Source organism: Cannabis sativa, chromosome 9 (assembly GCF_029168945.1).
Source record: "Cannabis sativa cultivar Pink pepper isolate KNU-18-1 chromosome 9, ASM2916894v1, whole genome shotgun sequence".
In the NCBI taxonomy this organism is placed as follows: domain Eukaryota; kingdom Viridiplantae; phylum Streptophyta; class Magnoliopsida; order Rosales; family Cannabaceae; genus Cannabis; species Cannabis sativa.
The window spans coordinates 19,527,326-19,548,808 of record NC_083609.1 but is presented as its reverse complement, the minus strand read 5'-3'; the positions used below and the strand labels follow the sequence as shown (position 1 = coordinate 19,548,808).

Below are 21,483 nucleotides of genomic sequence, written 5' to 3'. Positions count from 1 at the left end.
GTCACTAAGGAGAAATTAGCGTGGATTTTGAGCTTTATCACGACGGTGATCCAATAACGCTTTTAGATCACTATAAATAATGAGTTCGTTCATGACATTTCATTTTCATCAATGTAAACCCTAAATCGTCGTGAACTTTCTCTCCCGACAGTGATCCATATACCCGCTCGTTTCTCCCCATTTCCACATCGGTATTGTTACTCTCTTCGCCTTAATTATATTTTATTCCTATAGTTTGGTTCTAACTGATTTCTATATGTTGTATATTGTAATGTCAGCTTATGTTTGTTATATTATAAATTTATAAGATATATACTGTAGTGAGGCTTCACATGCAGTGAGGTGGTCTAAAGGGCTGTGAGACCGGTCGAGATGGATATGGTGGTTGACAATGGATTGCGATAAGATGAGGTAGTATTGCTTTTCCATTTTATTTTTGTTGATTTTGTTCTTTAAAAAACAACTCAATTTATATATATTGTTGTATATCTTATATGAAAGCATATTCATGTATATCTAGTATATTACTGCTATTATTGTATATTATTGCTTTTATTGTTGTGTATATATAAAGATTATAATAGAGATAATAATTTTGTTCTTAGTTATTCATGTTTTTATTATTTTAAGAAAATATAATTTATTTTTTATATGACAGTTTATATTATATTTATAATAGGTATTTTATTTGTTTTTGAATTTTTTTTAAATAATTTACCATGTCAAAAACATAATTCATATATTCAGTTACATGCGTGCAAGCGGAATGTTTAAACATTATATACGAACACTATAAATTATTCTAAGTTTTTTAGAAGCAGGTAGAATGTTTACTATAACTACATAATACACAATCATATAAGAAAATATTAGTTATAATTTCTTTAAGAACTAAAAATAGAGACGTAATCTTTCAATTGTGTCTTGGTTTCATATATGTATACTGGGTTCAAATATGTTGTTGTCCAAGCAAGTTTTGAAGAAAGTAAATGCAATTTGTTGTGTTTTTTTTGGCAAAGTGAGGCTGAACATGGAGGCCCGAGCTATGTCTCTTGGATTAATCTTTGCAAACCCAAGAGTGAGGGAGGCTTAGGCTTCAGGAAACTGGTTCAATAGAATCAAACGAATTTAGAAAAGTATGTGCAGATTGTGGCTTAGAAATAAAATAATCTTTGAGTGAAATGAGTACACAATGTCTATATAAAAATTAACAATTGGTGGATGTATGAATTCACAAGTCAAGGAAGTTTGTATTGGCGACAAATTGTTAGAGTAAAAGAGATGATGAAGAGATTTATGATAGAACATCAGCTGCTAGCCTGCTACAATGTCGATACACTATCCGATTTGGTTATGGTGGATTAAATTCAATGGGAGAGAAATTAAGTTAGCTGGTATGCATAGGTCTGAGGTCATTACAATGTTAATATTATATAGATTAAATATTTGTAACATACTAATAAGTGAGTGTATGAAAAATTGTCATTATTTTGTAATATATGAGGAGTTACTTGATACTATGAATAACACATTCACAATCATCACTAATATTTTTTTGAGAAATCAGCAAGTGTTCTTCATTACTCCAATAAGCTTTGTATTTTTACATCCTAAACGACACTCTTTAATCAAGAGCCTGAAAAAGTTTCTATACAATTCACAAATTCACAATGTGTTAAACCATGATAAATCTTCTAGAGTTACTTTGTCAGACCATACACTATGTATCTTATTTTTACAAGTAATTTTTAATTGTTGTATAAGGACATTCGAATTCTCCTCCTTTTGCTGCCAAAACTTCATGTTTCTAGCCTTCCAAATTAGATACACCAAGGCAGCAAGCGTTGCTGCCATAACTCTCTTTTGAAAGGCAGAACCCTTCCTTCTCTCCAAGCTTCTCACCAAGCTAGGCAATCATCACTAATATTAAGAGTGTAAAAGGTGTTACACATCATAATTTGAAACTCTTAAAAGCTATAGGAGTTATAGTTTTAGGAGAATGAGCTTTATACTCATTTATTGAGTCCTTAACCTCCATGGGAGGTTATGAGTTAGAATTTCAAATGGTGATATCCTAAACACTAAACAAAGAAGTCTAAGGTGCTCATATTGAGATGACCTAATTTTCTATCAAAAAAAAAAAAAATACTTTACTAGAAAATCCTAAGGCTTGGTAATTTCTAAAGCTATTTCTTTTAGAGTTCCCTTAGTGCTTAGAGATAGAGGGAAATAAACTTTTAGAAAAATGTGATAATACCTTGTTCAAGTCATAGTGATCCCCACTAATCTACACTCAAGGTTGTGAGTGAGAGTATACATATATTCTTCTCTTGTTATACATATTTGTTAGATAATATATTTTATGCATATTCTTCTTCTATTTTTCTTCTATATATACAATATACGATATATAATGTATATATATATATGTTGTAACATTTATTTAATTAATATTTTAGCTCTAATATTATATTGCAATAGAGTTGTAATTCTTTTTCAATAGAAGATGAGATAAATCAAGATTTTGAGAATAGAAGGGTAAGAGATATACCTATTCATGGGTGAGCATGATGGTGTATAATATGTAATTTACTATTTTATATGATAGTAATATATATAGGGTAAATATCATTTTTGACCCTATATTTTACAAAAGTTACCGATTGGACCCTTTATTTTATTAAAAGACAAAATAGACCCTGAATTTTCTAAATTGGTACAAATAAGACCATGAGCTCAATTTTCAACAATTTTTTAATATAACCAACTTGAAGATAATTTCTAGTACAAACAGATCTAGTAACCCGTTTTTTTTATAAGACCTCTACATCGAGTTATTATTAAGAATTATTTTGACAAAAAATTAGTTCAAGATCCTATTTGTACTATTTTAGAAAATACAGGGACTAAAATAGTATGTAGTTTTTCCTACATATACATATAATAATATATATATGAGTTATATATGTATATGTGGCATATATTTAGGATCATGAATTTATATCATATTTTATATATAATGGTATATAATATGATATTTAAATTTATAGCATATTATTATATATATGTGTGATATATATATTTATATATATAGGGAGCTAATACAATAGGTATTGTAATTTTTACCTATCAATAGGGATAGTAATTTATAGCCATTGATTTAATCCAATAGCTCAAATCAACTCTTGAAAACTACACCAAAATTAATATATATTTTTTATTTATAATTAATTTTGAATATTATTAATTACAAGTTCAACTAACAAACTCCAAACCTAACTCCAAACTTAATTTTTTTTTTTTACTTATTTATCTTATGACTAGTTATAATTTTCAATTAATTATTTTTTTAATTTAAAATTTATATTATATATATAATGAGACATAATATAATACAATGCATGCATATTAGCGAGATGAAATAATTATTTTCTATGTATTTATACGAGACATGCATATATAATATAGGCGGGCAATTTTGTGCCCAGAGTTGGAAAATACGAATTGCAATCCTTTGTACGGCGGGTGGGTCCCAAGGCATCTTAAAATGTGTTTTATTTTTTTTTTTTATTAATTTGACAACCGGTTGTTGTAGGTTTGTTTACCGGTTGTCAATTTGATTTTTTGATTAAAAAATAAAAAGGTACAATGAGTTTACTGTTTGTGGTAGTTAAGGTACGGAAATGTACAACGAAGTTACTGTTTGGGGTAGTTAATAGTACAAACGTACTGCAGATAGTGGGTCCATATTGTCGGAGTGAGGCTATTTTCATTTTTTCATTCCTTCATATCTTCTATATGTTTGTGCGATGGTAGTTGAGTATATTATATCAAGTACTGTATACATTTATTGTTTCTTCATGATGTTAAGTAAAACTTGTGTATAAAATTTCACGTACCGAGTACGTTACTTTATGCTTCGTAGTACATTTGTAAGAAAAATTTCTTATAACTCATAAAATTATGTGTTGTTATCTATTAAGTTTTATATTGGTGTATTTATTTTATTTTAATTATGTTTTAGATTAAAAATTAGCATAGAAATATTTTTTTGTTCACCTTATAAGATTAGTTTTTTTTTACCTAAAATAATTTAGTTGTTCATCAATAATAATTTTAATATTTGTTTAAGATAAGTAAAAGTTAAAACATCAATGATTAACAATAGCTAGTAATATGAATCACTATAGTATGACTCTTGTGTGGAGGCAGGTGGGTTGAATAGCTAGTAATTGTTATTTGTACTTAAGAATTGTTGTTTTTCCTCTAAAATGACCTATTTCCTAATTTTTGGTGAAGACGAAGAAGATGAAAAATTTGGATCTCTGGTCAGACACTTGGAAGGCGCCCAATTGACAAATTGTCAACTTGGGCGTTAGGTGCTCAAAGCCTCGGGGCCTCAGATCCTCAAAAATTAACTTGCTCTGAATCTGATGCCTTAAATATGTCTATGGTATATCTCGTTGATGTTCCAATGCAATTTTTGACCATTTTGCACTAAGACGATTTCAAAAACTGAGACCCTAGTTGAGAATGTCAACCAGGGCGCGGGATGAAACCCTAGGTGCCTAGGTTGGCTTTCGAGTTGCAGGTTATCATGTAATTTTAGCTCTCGGAGCTTGGATTAGATTGCTCCATGTATTCATGGTGCAGAATACTGAAAGAAAGTAGGTTGGATACAAGCTATATTAAAGTTTGAACTTCCATCTCGGAGATCCTAAAATTAACTTGGGCGCAAGGCTAGGGTCCCCTCCCAAATCGAATGCTATGATTTGGGTCTATTCGACTCCGTGACGTCATCCTCCATGCCACATGTTAAACATTGATGTCCACGTCATCAGAAAAAATTTTCAGGTTAACATATATATATATATATATTTTTAACTTTTTTGGTTAAATATGAAATAAAATAGAATAATAGAAATAAGAAAACTGGTACTTAAACTTGTTTTGAAAGTAAAATTAAAGGAAAGAAAAAAGAAAACATTAGATTAGTAACATAAACCGCCCCAAACACGTTAAAAAATCAAATATATATAAGGATTTTTAAGAGGAGTATAACACAAAATAAGACGATCCCTTCATATATATAACACCATATCCCAAATTTCATAGGGATTTTTTCATATATAACCTTATTAGGGTCAAATTTTACATTTTTATTACTATAAGAAAAAATAAACCAAATTAGAAAAACTAAAGTTTTTTTTTTCAAAAATACGGGAGTCTTCTTCCCCAAAAAACTTCTCCTTCTTAAAAGAGCAAAATAAAGTGAGTTGTTCTTCATTGGAGGCAACACTCCACCCAAACAATCAAGTGATGGAGATCTGAAATTAACAGCCACCAAAGATGTAAAAGTTTTTTGTGATCTCCTCCATGAATGCCCACTAGGAACTTTGGGTTGATCTCCATTAACGCCGGCGATAAGCTTTTCTTCGATATTCTGCCATGGTAGTCGCATCACCGTAGGGAGATCTCCATGAAGCCGACGAGAAAGGATCAACAATCGAGGAGGAGATCTAATGAAATCATTGAATATCAACGATTGAGGGAGATCTCCTTGGATTTTCATATACCCACACATTTTGGGTTTTCTTTAAAAAAAAAAAAACAAATCTGATTTTTTTTGAATAAAAAAATCGATGTTGTTTAGTGTGTTTTCTTAATTATTATGATAATTATTTGTTGTTGTTTGGTTGATTTACATATATTTTTACTATTTTTTATGATTTTCGAAAATCTGGAAGAAAACTGCTACTGCATTTAATTTCTGGGAAATATAAAAAGAACAGTGAGTGTGTGTTAAAATTTCAATATAAAAATATGTTGCGTTTACGTTGTTTTTAAGTTTTATTTACGTTGTTTTTTCATCTTCCCAAAATTAAAAGTTAAATGTACAGGCAATACAATAATAACACAAATATAACTGAATGTGACAAGAAGATATTGCAAATATGTAGAAAATTTATGCATACTGATGCAATAACAACATTAGTAGTTGTTTTGTGTGTTTGCTATAATTATTTGTTCATCAATCGATATTGTTTTGGTCGAAAGCAACAAAAACTACACAATATCTACAAAAGAATAATTAAGTTGTTTTCATATTATTGTGAAGTTTTTTTTTGTTGTTTTTGCAACATGAAAATATTACATAAAATCAAGTTATTTTCGTGTTATTTTAAAATTTGTTATGAATTACTATACACTACACTAGTTGTTCAACAAGTAAAAAAATAGAATTTTACATGTCAAAACAAAAATGTATCTTATCTCTTGCATTAAGACATGTAAAATAATAAGAGATCACACATTATATTGATTTTCAATAAAGTGGGGGGATTGATAGGAAGAGAATGTAAATATGAAGAAAAATTACTTATATTTAGTAATAACATTGTTCGTTATTTTACCGTTATTTTAAAGTTGTAAATACGTTGTTTGATTTTGTTGCTTTTTGAGCATGTTTCTTTCACGTTGTTTGTACGTTGAGTTTCAGTTATTAAAATTTGTAGATTCTTTAAATTATATATACAGTTGTTTTTATGTTTTTATATCGTTGTTAAATGGTTGCTAACAATTTTAAAAAGCTACTAACAACTATTATTATTTTTTTTAAAAAAAATATTATACCAATACTTGATGTAGAAATTAAAAATATAATAATAGTTGTTTCTCATTGTACTAAAAAATATAAACAAATAAAAAAAAATTATAATTTTCAATATCCTATGCAAGATACATGTGAAATTAAATAGAAAAATATTTAAAAAATTATAAAAACAAAGTTTCTTAAAAAATATTGCTCTTCAGCACATACAACCAAAATCAAATAGCTCAATTATTAATTCATGTACAGTAGCTTCAACTTTCTTAAAAGACTTTGAAACATTTTCTTGTATACTTTCAATGTTTGCAACTCATGACTTCATTATACCAAAGGAATAGAAATGAACAATAAGTCTATTCTAATCAACTTTGAAGTTCATCATCACTAGAAATCAAGTCCTGCAGCAGTTAAAACAACATTAAACAAACTATAAAATAACTTTCTGGTATGATTTCTTTTTTAAATGAATGAACCACAATCAGAGAACATTTCAAACAAGACAAATCAAAAAAACAAATTATAAACCTTGACAATATTTTTCTTTGGAAGCTTCAACTTGTCAACAACGTCAGAGGTCTTATCACGCACCTAAAAATATTAGGATGACAAAAATAATAAAATAATGAACCAAATAAAATACGATTACTAGTTATACAATACTGCAAGTATATCATGTACTGATGAACAACATTAAAACAACAATATAACAACTAAAAAATAACATAATTTATAAAATTTAATATATATGCAACTAAAACAATTCTAATTAAAACTCAAATACAATTGATAAATGTAAGACTTAACCTAATGATCTAGTTTTTTTTTTAAAAAACTAAATAATCTTAGAATAAGAATCGTATAATATCTAAATTAAAGCTAAAAAATAATTAATTAGAAACAGAAAAAAAAAAAAAAAATGAGACACATAGATCATTTAAGGTTGAGCAATTCTTCTAACTAAATACATCAAAAAAATATAAACATAATAAAACAAGTATTTGAAACTAGATAAAGACAACAAAAACTAATACATTAATCTTTAAAGTTGTAACCTCATCATCATTATCTCACATTTTTTCCTGAAAAACCTCTTCAATGGATGACTTGGTGAAATAACAACAATAAAAAAAATAAAAAGATGAAACAACTATAAAACAACTTATAAACAACGTTAAATCAACGTAACCATTAAAATATTTAGATACGATTTCTAATTCATAAAAAAGATAAAATATAGATCAACAAAAGTAATATCTAAACAATACCACGAAAATGCTAACTTAAAGTTGAAATAAAATCACATTTGAATATGCCCTATTCCTTTAAGCTAGTGAAGAATTCTCTTAGGCATTTCACCAAACACTTAGCAAGTGTACTTTTATATGTATATATATGAGAACTCAACTTACAGAATAATAAGAACAAAATTCCTAAAATCTGTAAGAAAAATAGAAAATTCAGTAATAAATAAGCAAATAAACAACAAACTCTTATAAAAACTATTAAATCTAAACTTTATTTTTATAATTTTAGCAAGAAGAAGAAGAAGAAGAAGAAGAAGAAGAAGAAGACCTTACAAGCATCAATTGAACGACAATGGTGGCTTGAGAAGAGGCTTTGCGTGATGAAGAGAGGCTACATATGGTGATTGTGCGAAGACGAGTGTGAAAGTTTGATAAGCTTGATGAGAGAGTGAGAGATGACATGTTGAATCCAGATTTAAATAAGGTTAGATATGCTAAATAGTTGTTAACAGTTAAAAAAACCTATTGGTAACTAGTATCTTTTTTCAAATCCAAATCAAGAACTTCATCCTCGAAATCAGAATCAGATACAACCTAAAACATTAGGAAGAAAAAAAAAATTAAAACACACTACTAAAAACGTAAAAAAGAAACAACAAGAAAAAAACTAAAAAAAAATTAAAAAAAAACCATCGAAGCCTTATACCCTTAACAGATTTCGAAGACTTCATTGTCTTTGCTTTACAAGCTTCAACCTTAGATGGAAGTGGTATTTTAATATAACCAGAAGCCTCTGGAACATCAGAGATATTAGACATTCTTTTATTTGCAATACATTTCATACCCATTTTAGGTTCACCTTCAACCTTCAGATTAGTGGACTTTGAAGGAGTTTTCTTAAGTTTCTTAGAGATTTTTTTAGGAGCAGAGGACATCAAACCTGACCTAGTAGTTCCATTTATACACAACAAAATAAAAATAATTGAGAAATGAAGAAAAAAAAAAGAAGAGGGAGGTTATGGAAGAGAGGGATTCGTGACTGAAAAATAAAGTTGGAAATGAGTGGGTTAGGACAGAAGTTTGACGATTTTAAAAATTTAATCGTAGATGATGAACATAGAAATAATAATGAACAAAAAATGAAAAAAAAAAAAAAAGAGTGAGAGAAAGAGAGAAATAACATGTAACAGAGAAAGAAAATGGAGGAGGAAGAAGAATGACATCATCAAAAAGGTAAATTTGTAATTAAAGAACTTTTTTAAATATAAAAATGAAAAACATAAAATATAAAAAAGTTTAAAAAAGTTAACTGGAATAAAAATGTAAAAAAAGGGCCAAATTTAGTATCTAGTGTAAAAATTTCAATTTCATAACTATTTAATTAAAGCTGGGATTAATATTTAACAACGTGAGTAATAATACGCTTTAAAAATAATATTACACACCGCGCGCGCTATGTGTATATTCTTTTAGCTAATAAGTAAATTTAAATTGGGACACACATTCCTACAAAAATAACAAATAAGAATATATCAATTGTGAAATCAAATAATAAAATAATAATTAAGTTTTCAGATAATTCTATAATACAATCGGTTAGAAATAAATAGGACAGCGCTTATTTATATAAGAAAATATTATTAATCTGACAAATGAAATTAATTATTTCTCTAGCTAGCTATCATCACTCAATATATACAGACCAAATGATTCGTGAGAGGAAGATCAAAGAGTACTAGGCTCCTATAATTGTTTTATATTTTTATATATATAAATATGTATAAGATATGGTATAACTATATCCAAGGAATTCATGCACATGTTTAAATTGGTTTTCTTTTAAGTGATTTATCTCTTTGAAGAAATATATATAGCAGAATAAATATTTGAATTAATCCTATATTATATACATATATGCATGTATATTATATACCAGAGCAAAACCATATCTAATTCATGCATGGAAAGGAAAATAGAATCTAATGTTTATATATATATATTGATAGCGCAACTGCATCATGATAATAGGGCATGTTAATTTTATTTAAACCACGGAATGAATGACTATAATCTATACACCTCTTTAACCGCCTTATGTATATATATTATATGTATGGCTATTCACTAATACATAGACACACACACATATATATTATATTACTGTTCTCATCTTATAACAGCAACATGACCATAGATAATTTAGGCTTTGTTTGGTCATTACGAATAATAACACATATATAGAGAGACATACAGACAAATTAAACTTGTAAAATGAAATTGATTGTGTGCAAATATGCTAATTAGTACGCTAAATGAAACTGAGAATCATTCATAAGAAAAAGAAAAAGGATTAGAGGTTCCCTAGTATGCATTTCTACAGTATACATATATTTATATACATGCTAACGAATTAATAGAACCCTCAACACAAAGAAAAACCAAATAAAAACACCGATTTAGTTTCTTCTTGAAAAATAAAAAGAAAAATGAAAAAGAAAGAGAGAGAGAGAGAGAAAGGAAAAGAAATAAAAGACATTTATCGTTGCAGCTAGCCTAGCTAGAATAGATCAAAGAGTTCCTAGATCAAATTATAGGTAACTATTCATTAAAAAAAAGTATATAATAAAATCTGTTTCTCCTATGCATCAATAAATATTAATGCTGAAAGTGTTATATTTTACCATTTTTTTTCATAAATTAATAAACACATCTTTAAATTAATATGTTGTGTATATATAAGAATATATATATACTCTCTCTCACATACATACATATACATACATACATACTCATTCTCATTTTGATGATAATTGATCGGCAATATCCTTCATAACCTTGACCTGCGTAGCAAGACAGTTAATAAAATGAGCAGTTTCCTCAAACAAACTGCATAAATCCATGGCTTTTCCACCAGGCACAATTCCTCGAAGCCTATCAGTTTGACTAAATACGTCATCGTTTTGGTAATTGTAATCAACAGCCCTTTTCTTCTTCATCAACTTCTTTTTATTATTTATCTTCTTCAGACTTTTGGATCTATTCATTTTCATCAAAACGCGTTGTCGTTTGGCTCTCCTTCGAAGCTTGAAGATAAGAGCTCTTGCCCAAGCCCTCCTGGGCCCCACTGCATGCGCCATCGAAGAATAGGCCGCCACCTTTATCTTCTCGCTTCGTTCGGCCACTGCAGACGAGATATTATTATTATTATCATTATCTGAAGAAGAAGAAGAAGAAGAAACATGTCCACGTCTTTTCATTTCCATTAGAGATCGGATAAATCTCAAGGCAAACTTGGTTCTAGTACTACTTTTATCATCGTTGTCGTTTAAGGCGACTAGTGAACCCTGTTTTGGACAAGTTTTCATGATCCGAAAAGATGAGATGAGAGAAGGCCGAAAAAGAAAACAGTGAAATTTTTTTGTAGGGTTTGGTTTGTTATGGGTAATATTTATAGTAAGAATGATCACGTTTTTGCATGGAAAGAAACGACGAGATCACGCACCAAATGGATATAATTGATGAGTTTTATTGGGATTTCCTTTCCTTCTGACACCAAAAAGGGTACTCTCTCTATCTAAATTCCTATTGCTTATTTGAAAGGACAAGGAAAACCAAAAATATGTATATATATAAAAAAAAGAATAACCAGAAAACTATATTGAGTTCTTATGCGAAAAGTATAACCATAATATGAGAGAGAGAGAGAGAGAGAGAGAGAGAGAGAGAGAGAGAGAGAGAGAGAGAGAGAGAGAGAGAGAGAGAGAGATTTTGGAAATGGGAAAGAGAGAATAAGAGTTAGGATATGAGGAAGATGATGATGATGAGTTGGTGGGGATGGTGATTGAGAATGGACGATTGAGATTAATTTAGAATTAATTTTAGAGAATCAATTAAAGTTTTTTTTTTTGAGTAATATTTTCTATTGTATTTAGATGATACAATTAAACTTTTTTTGTTTGTAATTTCTTTATGATAAAGCTGAGCTAGCTACATACATAATAATATTGGAAAAATTAAATTTAAAATACATATATATGTCTACTTCAACAATGAAGAGCGTGGGAATCACGCAATTATAAGCACACAAGGTCATGAGATAATGGAATAGAAGTCGTTAGTGATTACAATTTAATTCCACACAAACACACACACAAACACCAAAGGTGTTGCTTTAAGCTAAGAAAGCAATGTTTAATTAACTTACACAAAAGTGGCTCAAAAGGTGGGGCCCTCAGTCTTAGTCATCTCTTAGCCTATAAGGGATCAAGTGAGTAGCACGCGCCGCCAAAACAAGGAGTAGCCCCCACATACAATCTTAATTAATTAATTAATATAAATGTTTTGTTGTTAGGGCTTTCATTATCAAAAGGAATAGAGGGTGGGAGAAGTGGGTTTTGGGACCCACAAATAGGGCCAACCACCACATGAGCGCACATGGTTCGGACACCCACTTGTCTGATGGAACCTCTCTCTCACTCTTTTTTTTTTCTTTTCTAATCTTTGCTTATTTACTTTTCAAATTATGCTTTGTGTTTGTGTTAGGTTTAATCTTTTTCTTTAATCCACCTATTATTGTTGGACGTCTAGCTAGCTAGTGCTAGTGCTACTACTAGTACTCCTCCGACATATATATAGGACTATATATTGCTGTAATTTGTAGCACCAAAACACCTTTCTTCTTTTTTTATTTTTTGATTAATAATTATTAATGTTAATTGCAGTTGAAATTTTTGTATTATTATAACAATGGAACCGACCATATTATTCTCAAGCTGAGAGAGACTTGCCTTAAAAAAGGGGTAATAGATTCTTGAGTTAATTATTTTTATTAGTCTTTATTAGATTATAGGGCTACCCTCAAGTTTTTCTCTCTTAACTTTCGAAATTATATTTAGTCCCTAAAAAAAAATGGAAATAAGTATTTCGAGATTTTCTTTTCTGATAGAAATAAGGGTTCGAGCGAGATTGGCACTTGAACTTGTTTTACTTTCTGTATTGAGTAATTATATGCTACAAATAAATCAATAGTACTTATAAGATAATTAACCAACTAAGAGAATAAATCATATAAAAACTCTGAGTTCCAAATATTTGAAAACTTTAAAATCATGAGTACTGTATATTTGGGTGATTCTACAATGCACCCACTTAAAGGGATGTACTGATGCACTCTTAACTTGTTTCGGCATCTAGAAAAAATTTTTAGTCTATTTTTTTTCATATTGATGTACATTATAGCTATTTAAAATATCCTACAAAATTTTAATAAATTTAGAATAATTTGCAATATAGAAAACAATGTTCAAACAGTTTATTTTATACGCGTATAAAATAAAATAGTCACGCGTGCAAAACACTGTTTAAACATAATTTTCGGCGTGTTAAACTTTTCCAAATTTCTTAAAATTTTGCAGAATGTCTTAAATAACTATAGCGTACATGACCATGAGAAACAATTTGACTAGAAAATTATTTCGGATGCTAAAAGAGATAGGGGTGCATCAATATATCCATTTTAAGGGGGTGTATTGTAGAATTTTCCTATATATTATATATATACTAAGTTAATATTACTTTCTATACCTATATATTTAGTTATATTTTTAATTTTTATTTTAGATTTATATATTTTGTAATTATTTTTTTTTATGTTTTTTAATAAACAACATCATTTTTTATTAAAAAAGATTTAAGTTAAGAGGTATTTATAAAAAAAAAATAGGGAAAAAAACAGAAAAATACAAAAAAGGAAAAAAAATTACAAAAATACTATGGGCCGGCTCATTAAACATTTATACAGTCCACATACAAATATTTACAAAAATACCACATGCACTAAACCTTTAGCTGCACGGAGCGAACAATGAAGCTGACATACCTTGATCGTTTCAAAACCGCAAAACAACTAAAATGAAACCAAAACGAAGAAAATACAACCATTAATTCCGGCGAAATCAACTGGAAAAGAAGACCTGCAATGATCTAAATAGAAATTTACGAAAAAGAACTAGAAAAACTGGGAAGAAACTAAAATTACACAATTATTTTCGGTTTTATTCGATCAAAACAACTCCCCCTAATATCGAAATCCGGATTCATGAAATGTAGATCTGTAACAAATAGATCTAGAGCTCCCCCCGAATCCAAAACAAGGTATGATGTGAAATTTTTTTATAAAAAAATCTCATGAATAATAGATCTACGTTATATATAGTTGCATTTTGGTTGATTATTGGTTTCCAATGTGGAATATATTTTTAAAAAAACAGAATAAGAAGAGCAAATTTGAATTAAGGGACAACACGTTACGTATAAGTCTGTTTATTTTTTGTTTTGGTTGCATTATAGTTGCATTATCGTTTTAAGATAGTTTATATAATATGCAAGTAGCAAAACTATAATAAAACTACAAAATAACTGTAAACAAACTAAAATACAGAAAAAACTCTTTGAACATCAACATCCATGATAAATTAAATTGTTACACATTGATGATATACAAATGGATAGGAAACAACTAGACAAAAACATATTTCCAAAAAAATAGATACAGAACGTGTTTACACTATTAAAAAACTGTGAAAAAACTAATACAAACTGAGAATAGATCAAATGAAAAAACTGAAATGAAAAAGAATAAAACATCTGGAAAAACATAAAACAGAAAAAAAAAAGACAACAAAATGAAACAGTTTTTAAGACTAAACAAACGAAAATGAAAAACCCATAAAAAGAACAAATAAATTAAACTAAAAAAATAGTAGCCCTAAAAAACCAAACGAAATGCTAAAATAAAAAACCTAGAATAGTAAAATCGAAAAACACAAGACACACAAATGACAAATACAAACAAATTTTAAATAGGGGCGAAACCAAAAAGAAACTAAAATCAAACCTTATACTGAAGACCAACTCCATCTTGATCATTTTTTTTAGCATCATCTTGAGGAATTTTTTCATGGGCTGCCACCTTTGATTTCTTCTTTGGAAGAGCTCGCCCACGTTTCGATAATGGAGCAAAATTAGAGTCATCATCCTCAACAACATGTCGTTTACCCTTGTTTCTATTAGCTAAAGATTTCAACTCCATTTTAGAAATTTTTTTTTGAACAAGGGAAGGAGTTGATGAAGAATAAGTTACAACCATATTTATATATTAAGAGAAAAATAAAAAGAGAGAAAACGGTTGATGGGAGTTGAAAAAAAATTTGAAGAACAAAAAGAAGAGTGAAAATGGAGTTGTGATTGTGAAGAGGGAAGTGTTAGCTATGAAGGTTATTATTTTTTTTTAAAAAAAAAACTGAAAAAGAAATAGAAAATAAAAGGAAAAAGAAGAGAAAAAAGAGAGAAATGATGTATAGAGTGATTGATGTAATGCATCAATCAATCAATCACGTGTCAAAAAAGGTTGAATTGTATGTGCATGTGGTAAAATAGTAATAAAATATAAAAGATGTGTAAAAAAGTTGGTTTAGCCGTGTATAGGTATTAATGTAATAAATTTATCATTTTAGATTTTTAGTGTAAAAATTTCAAAAAAATATAATAATATTCAAAATTTATTGTTAATTATAATTTTAGTTTAACACTAATATTATTGATTTTATTATACTTTTTATTTTATTAGAAATGTTATAAGGTTTTTCTATTTTTTTTTTAAAAAAATAATAATAGAAAGATATATTTTACTAAATATAATAGCTAACGACATTAAAACAATGATTATTCAAGAAACATAATTTTTTTAAGATATTTTTTTTTAATATATGTAGATTGGATAAAAAAATAATAATAGAAATACATTTTTTTAGATATGTGCAATGAGTTTGAATTTGAATTATAATATTAAAAAAATAAAAACACTATGTTCTATAGTCACAATTAATATAAGATAAAAGATAAGAGAGATATGTGTAGTGAGTTTAAATTTAAATTGTAATGTTTTTTTAAAAAATAATTTCTCTTATATAACCACATTTAATATAACTAGATATTAGTAACATAAAATGCATGTTTGCTTAGAGTTGTATTAAAATTATTATTACCTAATTCTTAATTTAAATATAATCTTAAAATTTAATTTAACATAATTGAATTATATTTTTCAAATATATAAAATTTAATTTCGTTTTAAATTTATTAATAAAAAATATATTGTACTAATTTTATTAAACAATAAAATAAGTAAATAAATTAAGATATTTAAATAATATAACTACTAATTTTTTTTATAAATTATAATTAATTAAATAAATTAACATCTAATTCAAATCTCAATTAAGATTTATATAAGAAAAATAATTATCTAATTTTGTTGGTACTTTTAAATTAAATTGAAATATTTAAAATTATTTTTTTTATATAAAAAAAAAATAATTAATTGATTGATTTAATGCTATTAGTGTTAACCGTTAACTTTCACGAAAAAATAAAAGAAAAATCGTTAAACCAATAATCTTCTTTAAATAGCCACATTTAATATAAGAGAGATTTAAATCTATATAAATATCTATATATAATATAAAGGAAAGTACAGAATAAGTTTAGGTGGCATCTTAGATTTTTTTTATTCTATTTTTAAAATTTTGTGAATTTTTTCTATTTTTTTTTTAGAAAAGAACTACAAAAATACATGGAGCTAAATGTCCCACATTGTTTATAAATGATGTAGGCATCATCCACGTAGGTTATAAATATTAGGGATATTGGCGGCTAAACCACCTGAACTTTACGGTTTGTAACAGTTAACAACAAAAACAAAAAATTTTGGTGGCATAACTACCAAAACCCTGGTTCCATTTTGCTCTGCACACCTCCGTCCAAAAATCACAGTTAAGTGCCACGGTGGACTGTCCACGTGTACACACTTGTATACGTGGTAAGTTTTTAGTGGTCCACGTAATATTAATATTAAGAAATAATTATAAATATTAAAAAAAATTAAAAAATCAGAAAAAAAAAAAAATAAAAACATTTTTTTACTTTTTTTTTTTAAAAAAAAATGATTTAAAAATTATAACAATTAAAAAATTATAAAAATAAATAAATTATTAAAAAAAATTATTTTCGTTTATTTTTTTTTTATTTTCTTTCTCCTTTTTCTTTCCTTCTTCTTCTTAATTGAACCAAAAAAAAACCCTAGCTGCTCATCTCTTCCATCAGCTGCCTCCCCCCTCTCTCTTTGTTCCTCCCTCTCGGTGGAGGCAGAAGGCCAGTGGATGGTGCAGCCGCCTCCCTTCTCTCTCGCTCTTAGACCCTCTCTTCTCTCTCGTTCTCGCGCGACCTAGGCCACCATTAAAGCTCTTCTCTCTCGCTCTCAAAAACTTAGGGTTTTTAGATTTGGGACCTAGGGAACACGATCCCATGGTCCTGTTGGACCATCCATGATCGTGGACGGCTATAGAGCTGTAATTGCACCAGGAAAATGGAAGAGAAGGAGAGAGGGAAAGATGGTGAGGAGGAGAGAGGGGGTTAGGTTCTTTGGTTTTTGGAATCAAAGAACAAGGTTTCAAGGTGTTGGGCTTTGTGCCCTAAATAAAACTCTATTTCCATGTAATCTTTTCTATTCAATTATCAATAAAGAAATAGATTTAATTTCATTACTTGTTTAATGTGTTATTTGGTTCATGTGATCATCTATTTACTTATTCAATTAATAAATTCATTCAAACCCTTATCACACTGATATTCTTGTTTATTGTGTTTTCAACACAGTGGAAAGTAAACAAGATTGTGTGATTAAATGTATTCCTAGATTTATCAGTACACAGGGTTTAACTGATATGATAATCTACAACGTAGTTTACTTGCACCTTGGATAAGTGTTATGTCCTTTCCAGGGCATTGGTTAAAGTAAGCTTGGGTTGGATGTATGGAGTATGCATCAGAAGGGACCGATATTGAACTTGAACTAGATATGATAATTTTACCGTAATATCTATTCAATTCAACATCACCTAGTTGATCCTATATTAAATGATCTCAATCTTGAGATGGTTAGGTTCAATCTCGGGAGTGTTATTTCTATTCTCTGATTTGTTAGTTAAGCCTACCTTTTGGTCTGGGTGATACATACATTTTGGGTGCACGGTAGTACAATTGAGTGGGAGCGCTAATCATAGATATGGAATCTATAGCTTCTATCTGGACATAGAAGTGAAACGATGATTTCCTTCGAGCTTGGCTAAATAGAGATAAATGATAGAGCGCTCATTTTAGTGATTATATTAGTTCACTAAAATATCATTTATAGGTGGCTAAGTGTTTTAAGGATAAAATACAATGAAAGGGTGTAACGGTAATTTTGTCCCGATGCAATGTAAATCATCTTTAGAGGATCATTGATTATTGGGATTATAACGATGGATAATTAATAGCGTATCTATATCCTGGAACATATAGAGCGTTCTATATAACTGAGAGTGCAATTCCAAGTTCTATAGTGGTTCAACGAGGAATTAATAAGTTAGTGAATTTACTTGGTAAATTCTAGATCTGCTTATTGGAAGCTCGGTTATATAGGCCCATGGTCCCCATACTAGTTGAGACAAACTGCTTGTAAGACTCAGTTAATTGAGTTTAGTTAATCAATTTTAATTCTAAAATTAGACTATGTCTAGTTTATGAATTTTCACTATGTTATGATTTGATTGTGAATAAATGGTATTTTAAGGTTAATTTATTAATTAAGAGACTTTGTGGAGTCTAATTAATAACTATTATAAATGACAACTTTATTTGATAATTATTTTAATTATTAAATAAATAGTTTTGACATTTATAGGATTGAAGTTGCAAAAGTGGTATTTGTGAAAAATAGATAAAATAGTTGATAAAAATGGCAAAAACCAAATTTGTATGGGGCCCATTAAGTGGCTAGCCATATGTGGTTATTATGCTCCATTTTTTTTTATCAATTTTTTATTCTAAATAAATCAACCCTAACCCTATGGAAATTAGTATAAAAGGATAGCTATGGTCTCATTATCCAACTAATACCTCCAAAGCTAAAAAAACCTAGTTATCTCTTTAGGTTGATGAGACCTCTTCCTTTCTTCTTCTTCTATGTGAAAATACCATAGCCATTCTTCACAAACCAAAATTTGGCCATTAGTGATTGAGTGCATGCCTACACATAACAAGTTGGTCCTCAATCATAGTATGTAAGACTGTGAAGAATCCAAACAACAAGTAGGAGAATCAGGCTCAGATCTTTGTGATACTCTGCTACAGAAAGGATAAAAGGGTTAGAGATTTGAGCGGGAGGAGTCATTTAATTTCGCTGCAACCACTGTAAGGTTTCTCATACCTTTTATGTGTTTATTTTTATCATTTTAGAAATTCATATTAGGATGTTAAAAACATACTTGTTAGTAAATCTAGATCCTGGAAAAATATATTCCAACGACTGGCCTCAGAGCCATGGTAATTGATTTACTTTCACGTAATATGAATTTAAAACGATGTATGTGTGATTTGGATGTGATTCATGTTGATCTATGTGTTTATTGGTGATTGATTGATGTTTGCAAAAATTTTATGAACAATAATTGGATTTTCGTTTTGGAATTATTGTTAGTGGATAGTATGGAAAAAATTAAGCAATTCACTTTTTACAGAACTTAATTTTGATTTAATTTGAATTAGTTATGAATTTTTGAAAATTGAAAAAATTAGAAGGTGGTGACACCTCCCTTACGCGCGCGGATCCCCTTGATTTCAGGGGTGAACGCGCATTCGGACAAGGCCCTATCCGAGATTTCTCGGTCAGGATGGGCTGATCTTCTTTGAAGGGGTCCCTGCGCGCGCGGAGAGGCTGCATGAAACCTCTCTATGTGTGTTTTCTCGGCCAGATCCTCCCTGGTGCGCGCGGATGGTATGCAATGCATACTATCCGCACCAAATCCAATTTTTTTTTTCAAATTTTTCATTTTTTCATGGAATTAATTTTGAATTTTTTGTGTAGTTTTGTATTTAGATTTTTATTTTTCATATTTCAAATCTAATTATCAGAATTAAATTAATTCATATTTTTTTAAAATTAATTTAAGATATTAGTGAAATTTGAAGCTTGAAAATAGGTAAAAATCTATCTTTTTGCTTAGTTTGTTGTCTTATTTTAAAATTTGATTATTTTATCTTATTTTTAATTTAAGGTCAGATATTTCATATTTTTAATTATTTAATTTTTTTTTTTTTATAAAATGATCTTATTTGAAATTTAAAATAAGATTATTTTAATCATGAAATTTTAAATTGAAATAAGATATTTTGCTAACTTTTTTTTTTTTAAATTTTGTTATTTTATTTAAATTAAATTGTAAAATTAGAAAAATGATATTTATTTATCATTTTATTTTATTGAATATTTAATTTTATTTTAATAACATGAAATTTGAAAAGTTGTTAGCATCTTTTTGAAATAGATGTTTAGGTTGGTTGAAAACCTAATTTTTTAAATTTATAGGTTTAATTTTTGAAATTAATTATTTAATTTAATTTGAAATTTTCGAAAAAAATTTTAATATTTTATTATTTAAATATTTTCAAAATTAATTAATTATTTAATTAATTTAAATTAAACGAATCTTATATCCAACTATCCAATGTGTTGCATGTGTGTGTTTTATATTGTTTATTATTAAAACAAGTTTTATAAAACCTGTTATTGTTTGATCTAAATTGCCATGGTTAACTTGTTGACAGATCTAATGATCTGATTTTAACCAACGGTTAAATTGTCAATAGGTCAAATAAATAATTTGTAACGGGTAAATTTTGCAATCTTCTTTCATCTGTGTATAAACCTAGTAACATGATAGGATCCATCCAAATCAGTGTGCCTGTGTGAGCCTATATGTTTGCTCCGGGCTTAGATGCATATAGGGAGCCCATTTAATTTTTGTAATTAAAATGGACTAGGTTGCTAAATAAAATTATCACACTTGATAGATTTTATTTAGGCCCAATTAGTATTTGGGCCTATTCAATTAATAACAATTGTTTAAATAAAGGTTAAATTCCTCTCTTTTGGGCCTTGTGTGAGAGTTAGGGGGCCATAGCAGTGGGTACGACATACTGAACCCAGCTCTCCCTCAGATGAACAACCTGTTGGGTTTTATGCCCTAAATAAAACTCATTTCAATATAATCAGATTTACTTATTAATATAGATTAGAAATAACATTTAATGTTTCATGGTTCACATGATTTATTTCATGATTATATGTACATAATGTATGAATTCATCTGAAACCCTTTTCACATACCTGATCCTGTTTATTGTGTTGTTAACACATTGGAAAGTAAACATGACTATGTGAATAAAGTTTCCTAGATTTATCAGACACAGGGTTTTACTGATATGATAATCTACAACAAGAGTTTACTTGCATTTGGAGAAATGCTATGTTCTTTCCAGAGCATTGGTTAAAGTAAAGCTCAGGTTGGATGCATGGAGTATGCATCGGAAGGGACCGATATTGAACTTTGACTTAGATTTATTAAACTTACCGTAATATCTATTCAAGTCAATATCGCCTAGTTGATCCTAGATCAAATGTTCTTAATCCTGTTATGATTAGGCTCAATCTTGAAAGGCTATTCGTGTTCTTTGATTTGTTAGTTAAGC

At 28.5% G+C, this 21,483-nt stretch overlaps 2 protein-coding genes across 2 annotated transcripts; both read right to left on the bottom strand.

The window, feature by feature from the left end:
• Positions 1-10,433: 10,433 nt before the first annotated feature.
• On the bottom strand, positions 10,434-11,791 carry LOC115724185 (transcription factor IBH1). The gene has a single exon (XM_030653659.2). The coding sequence runs from the start codon at positions 11,217-11,219 to the stop codon at positions 10,650-10,652; it is 570 nt and encodes a 189-aa protein (XP_030509519.2). The 5' UTR covers positions 11,220-11,791; the 3' UTR covers positions 10,434-10,649.
• Positions 11,792-13,568: 1,777 nt separating this feature from the next.
• On the bottom strand, positions 13,569-15,393 carry LOC133030804 (uncharacterized). The gene is made up of 2 exons (XM_061103693.1): positions 14,750-15,393; positions 13,569-13,759 (listed from the first exon to the last, which is right to left on the bottom strand). The coding sequence occupies exons 1-2, from the start codon at positions 14,999-15,001 to the stop codon at positions 13,670-13,672; spliced, it is 342 nt and encodes a 113-aa protein (XP_060959676.1). The 5' UTR covers positions 15,002-15,393; the 3' UTR covers positions 13,569-13,669.
• Positions 15,394-21,483: the final 6,090 nt, after the last annotated feature.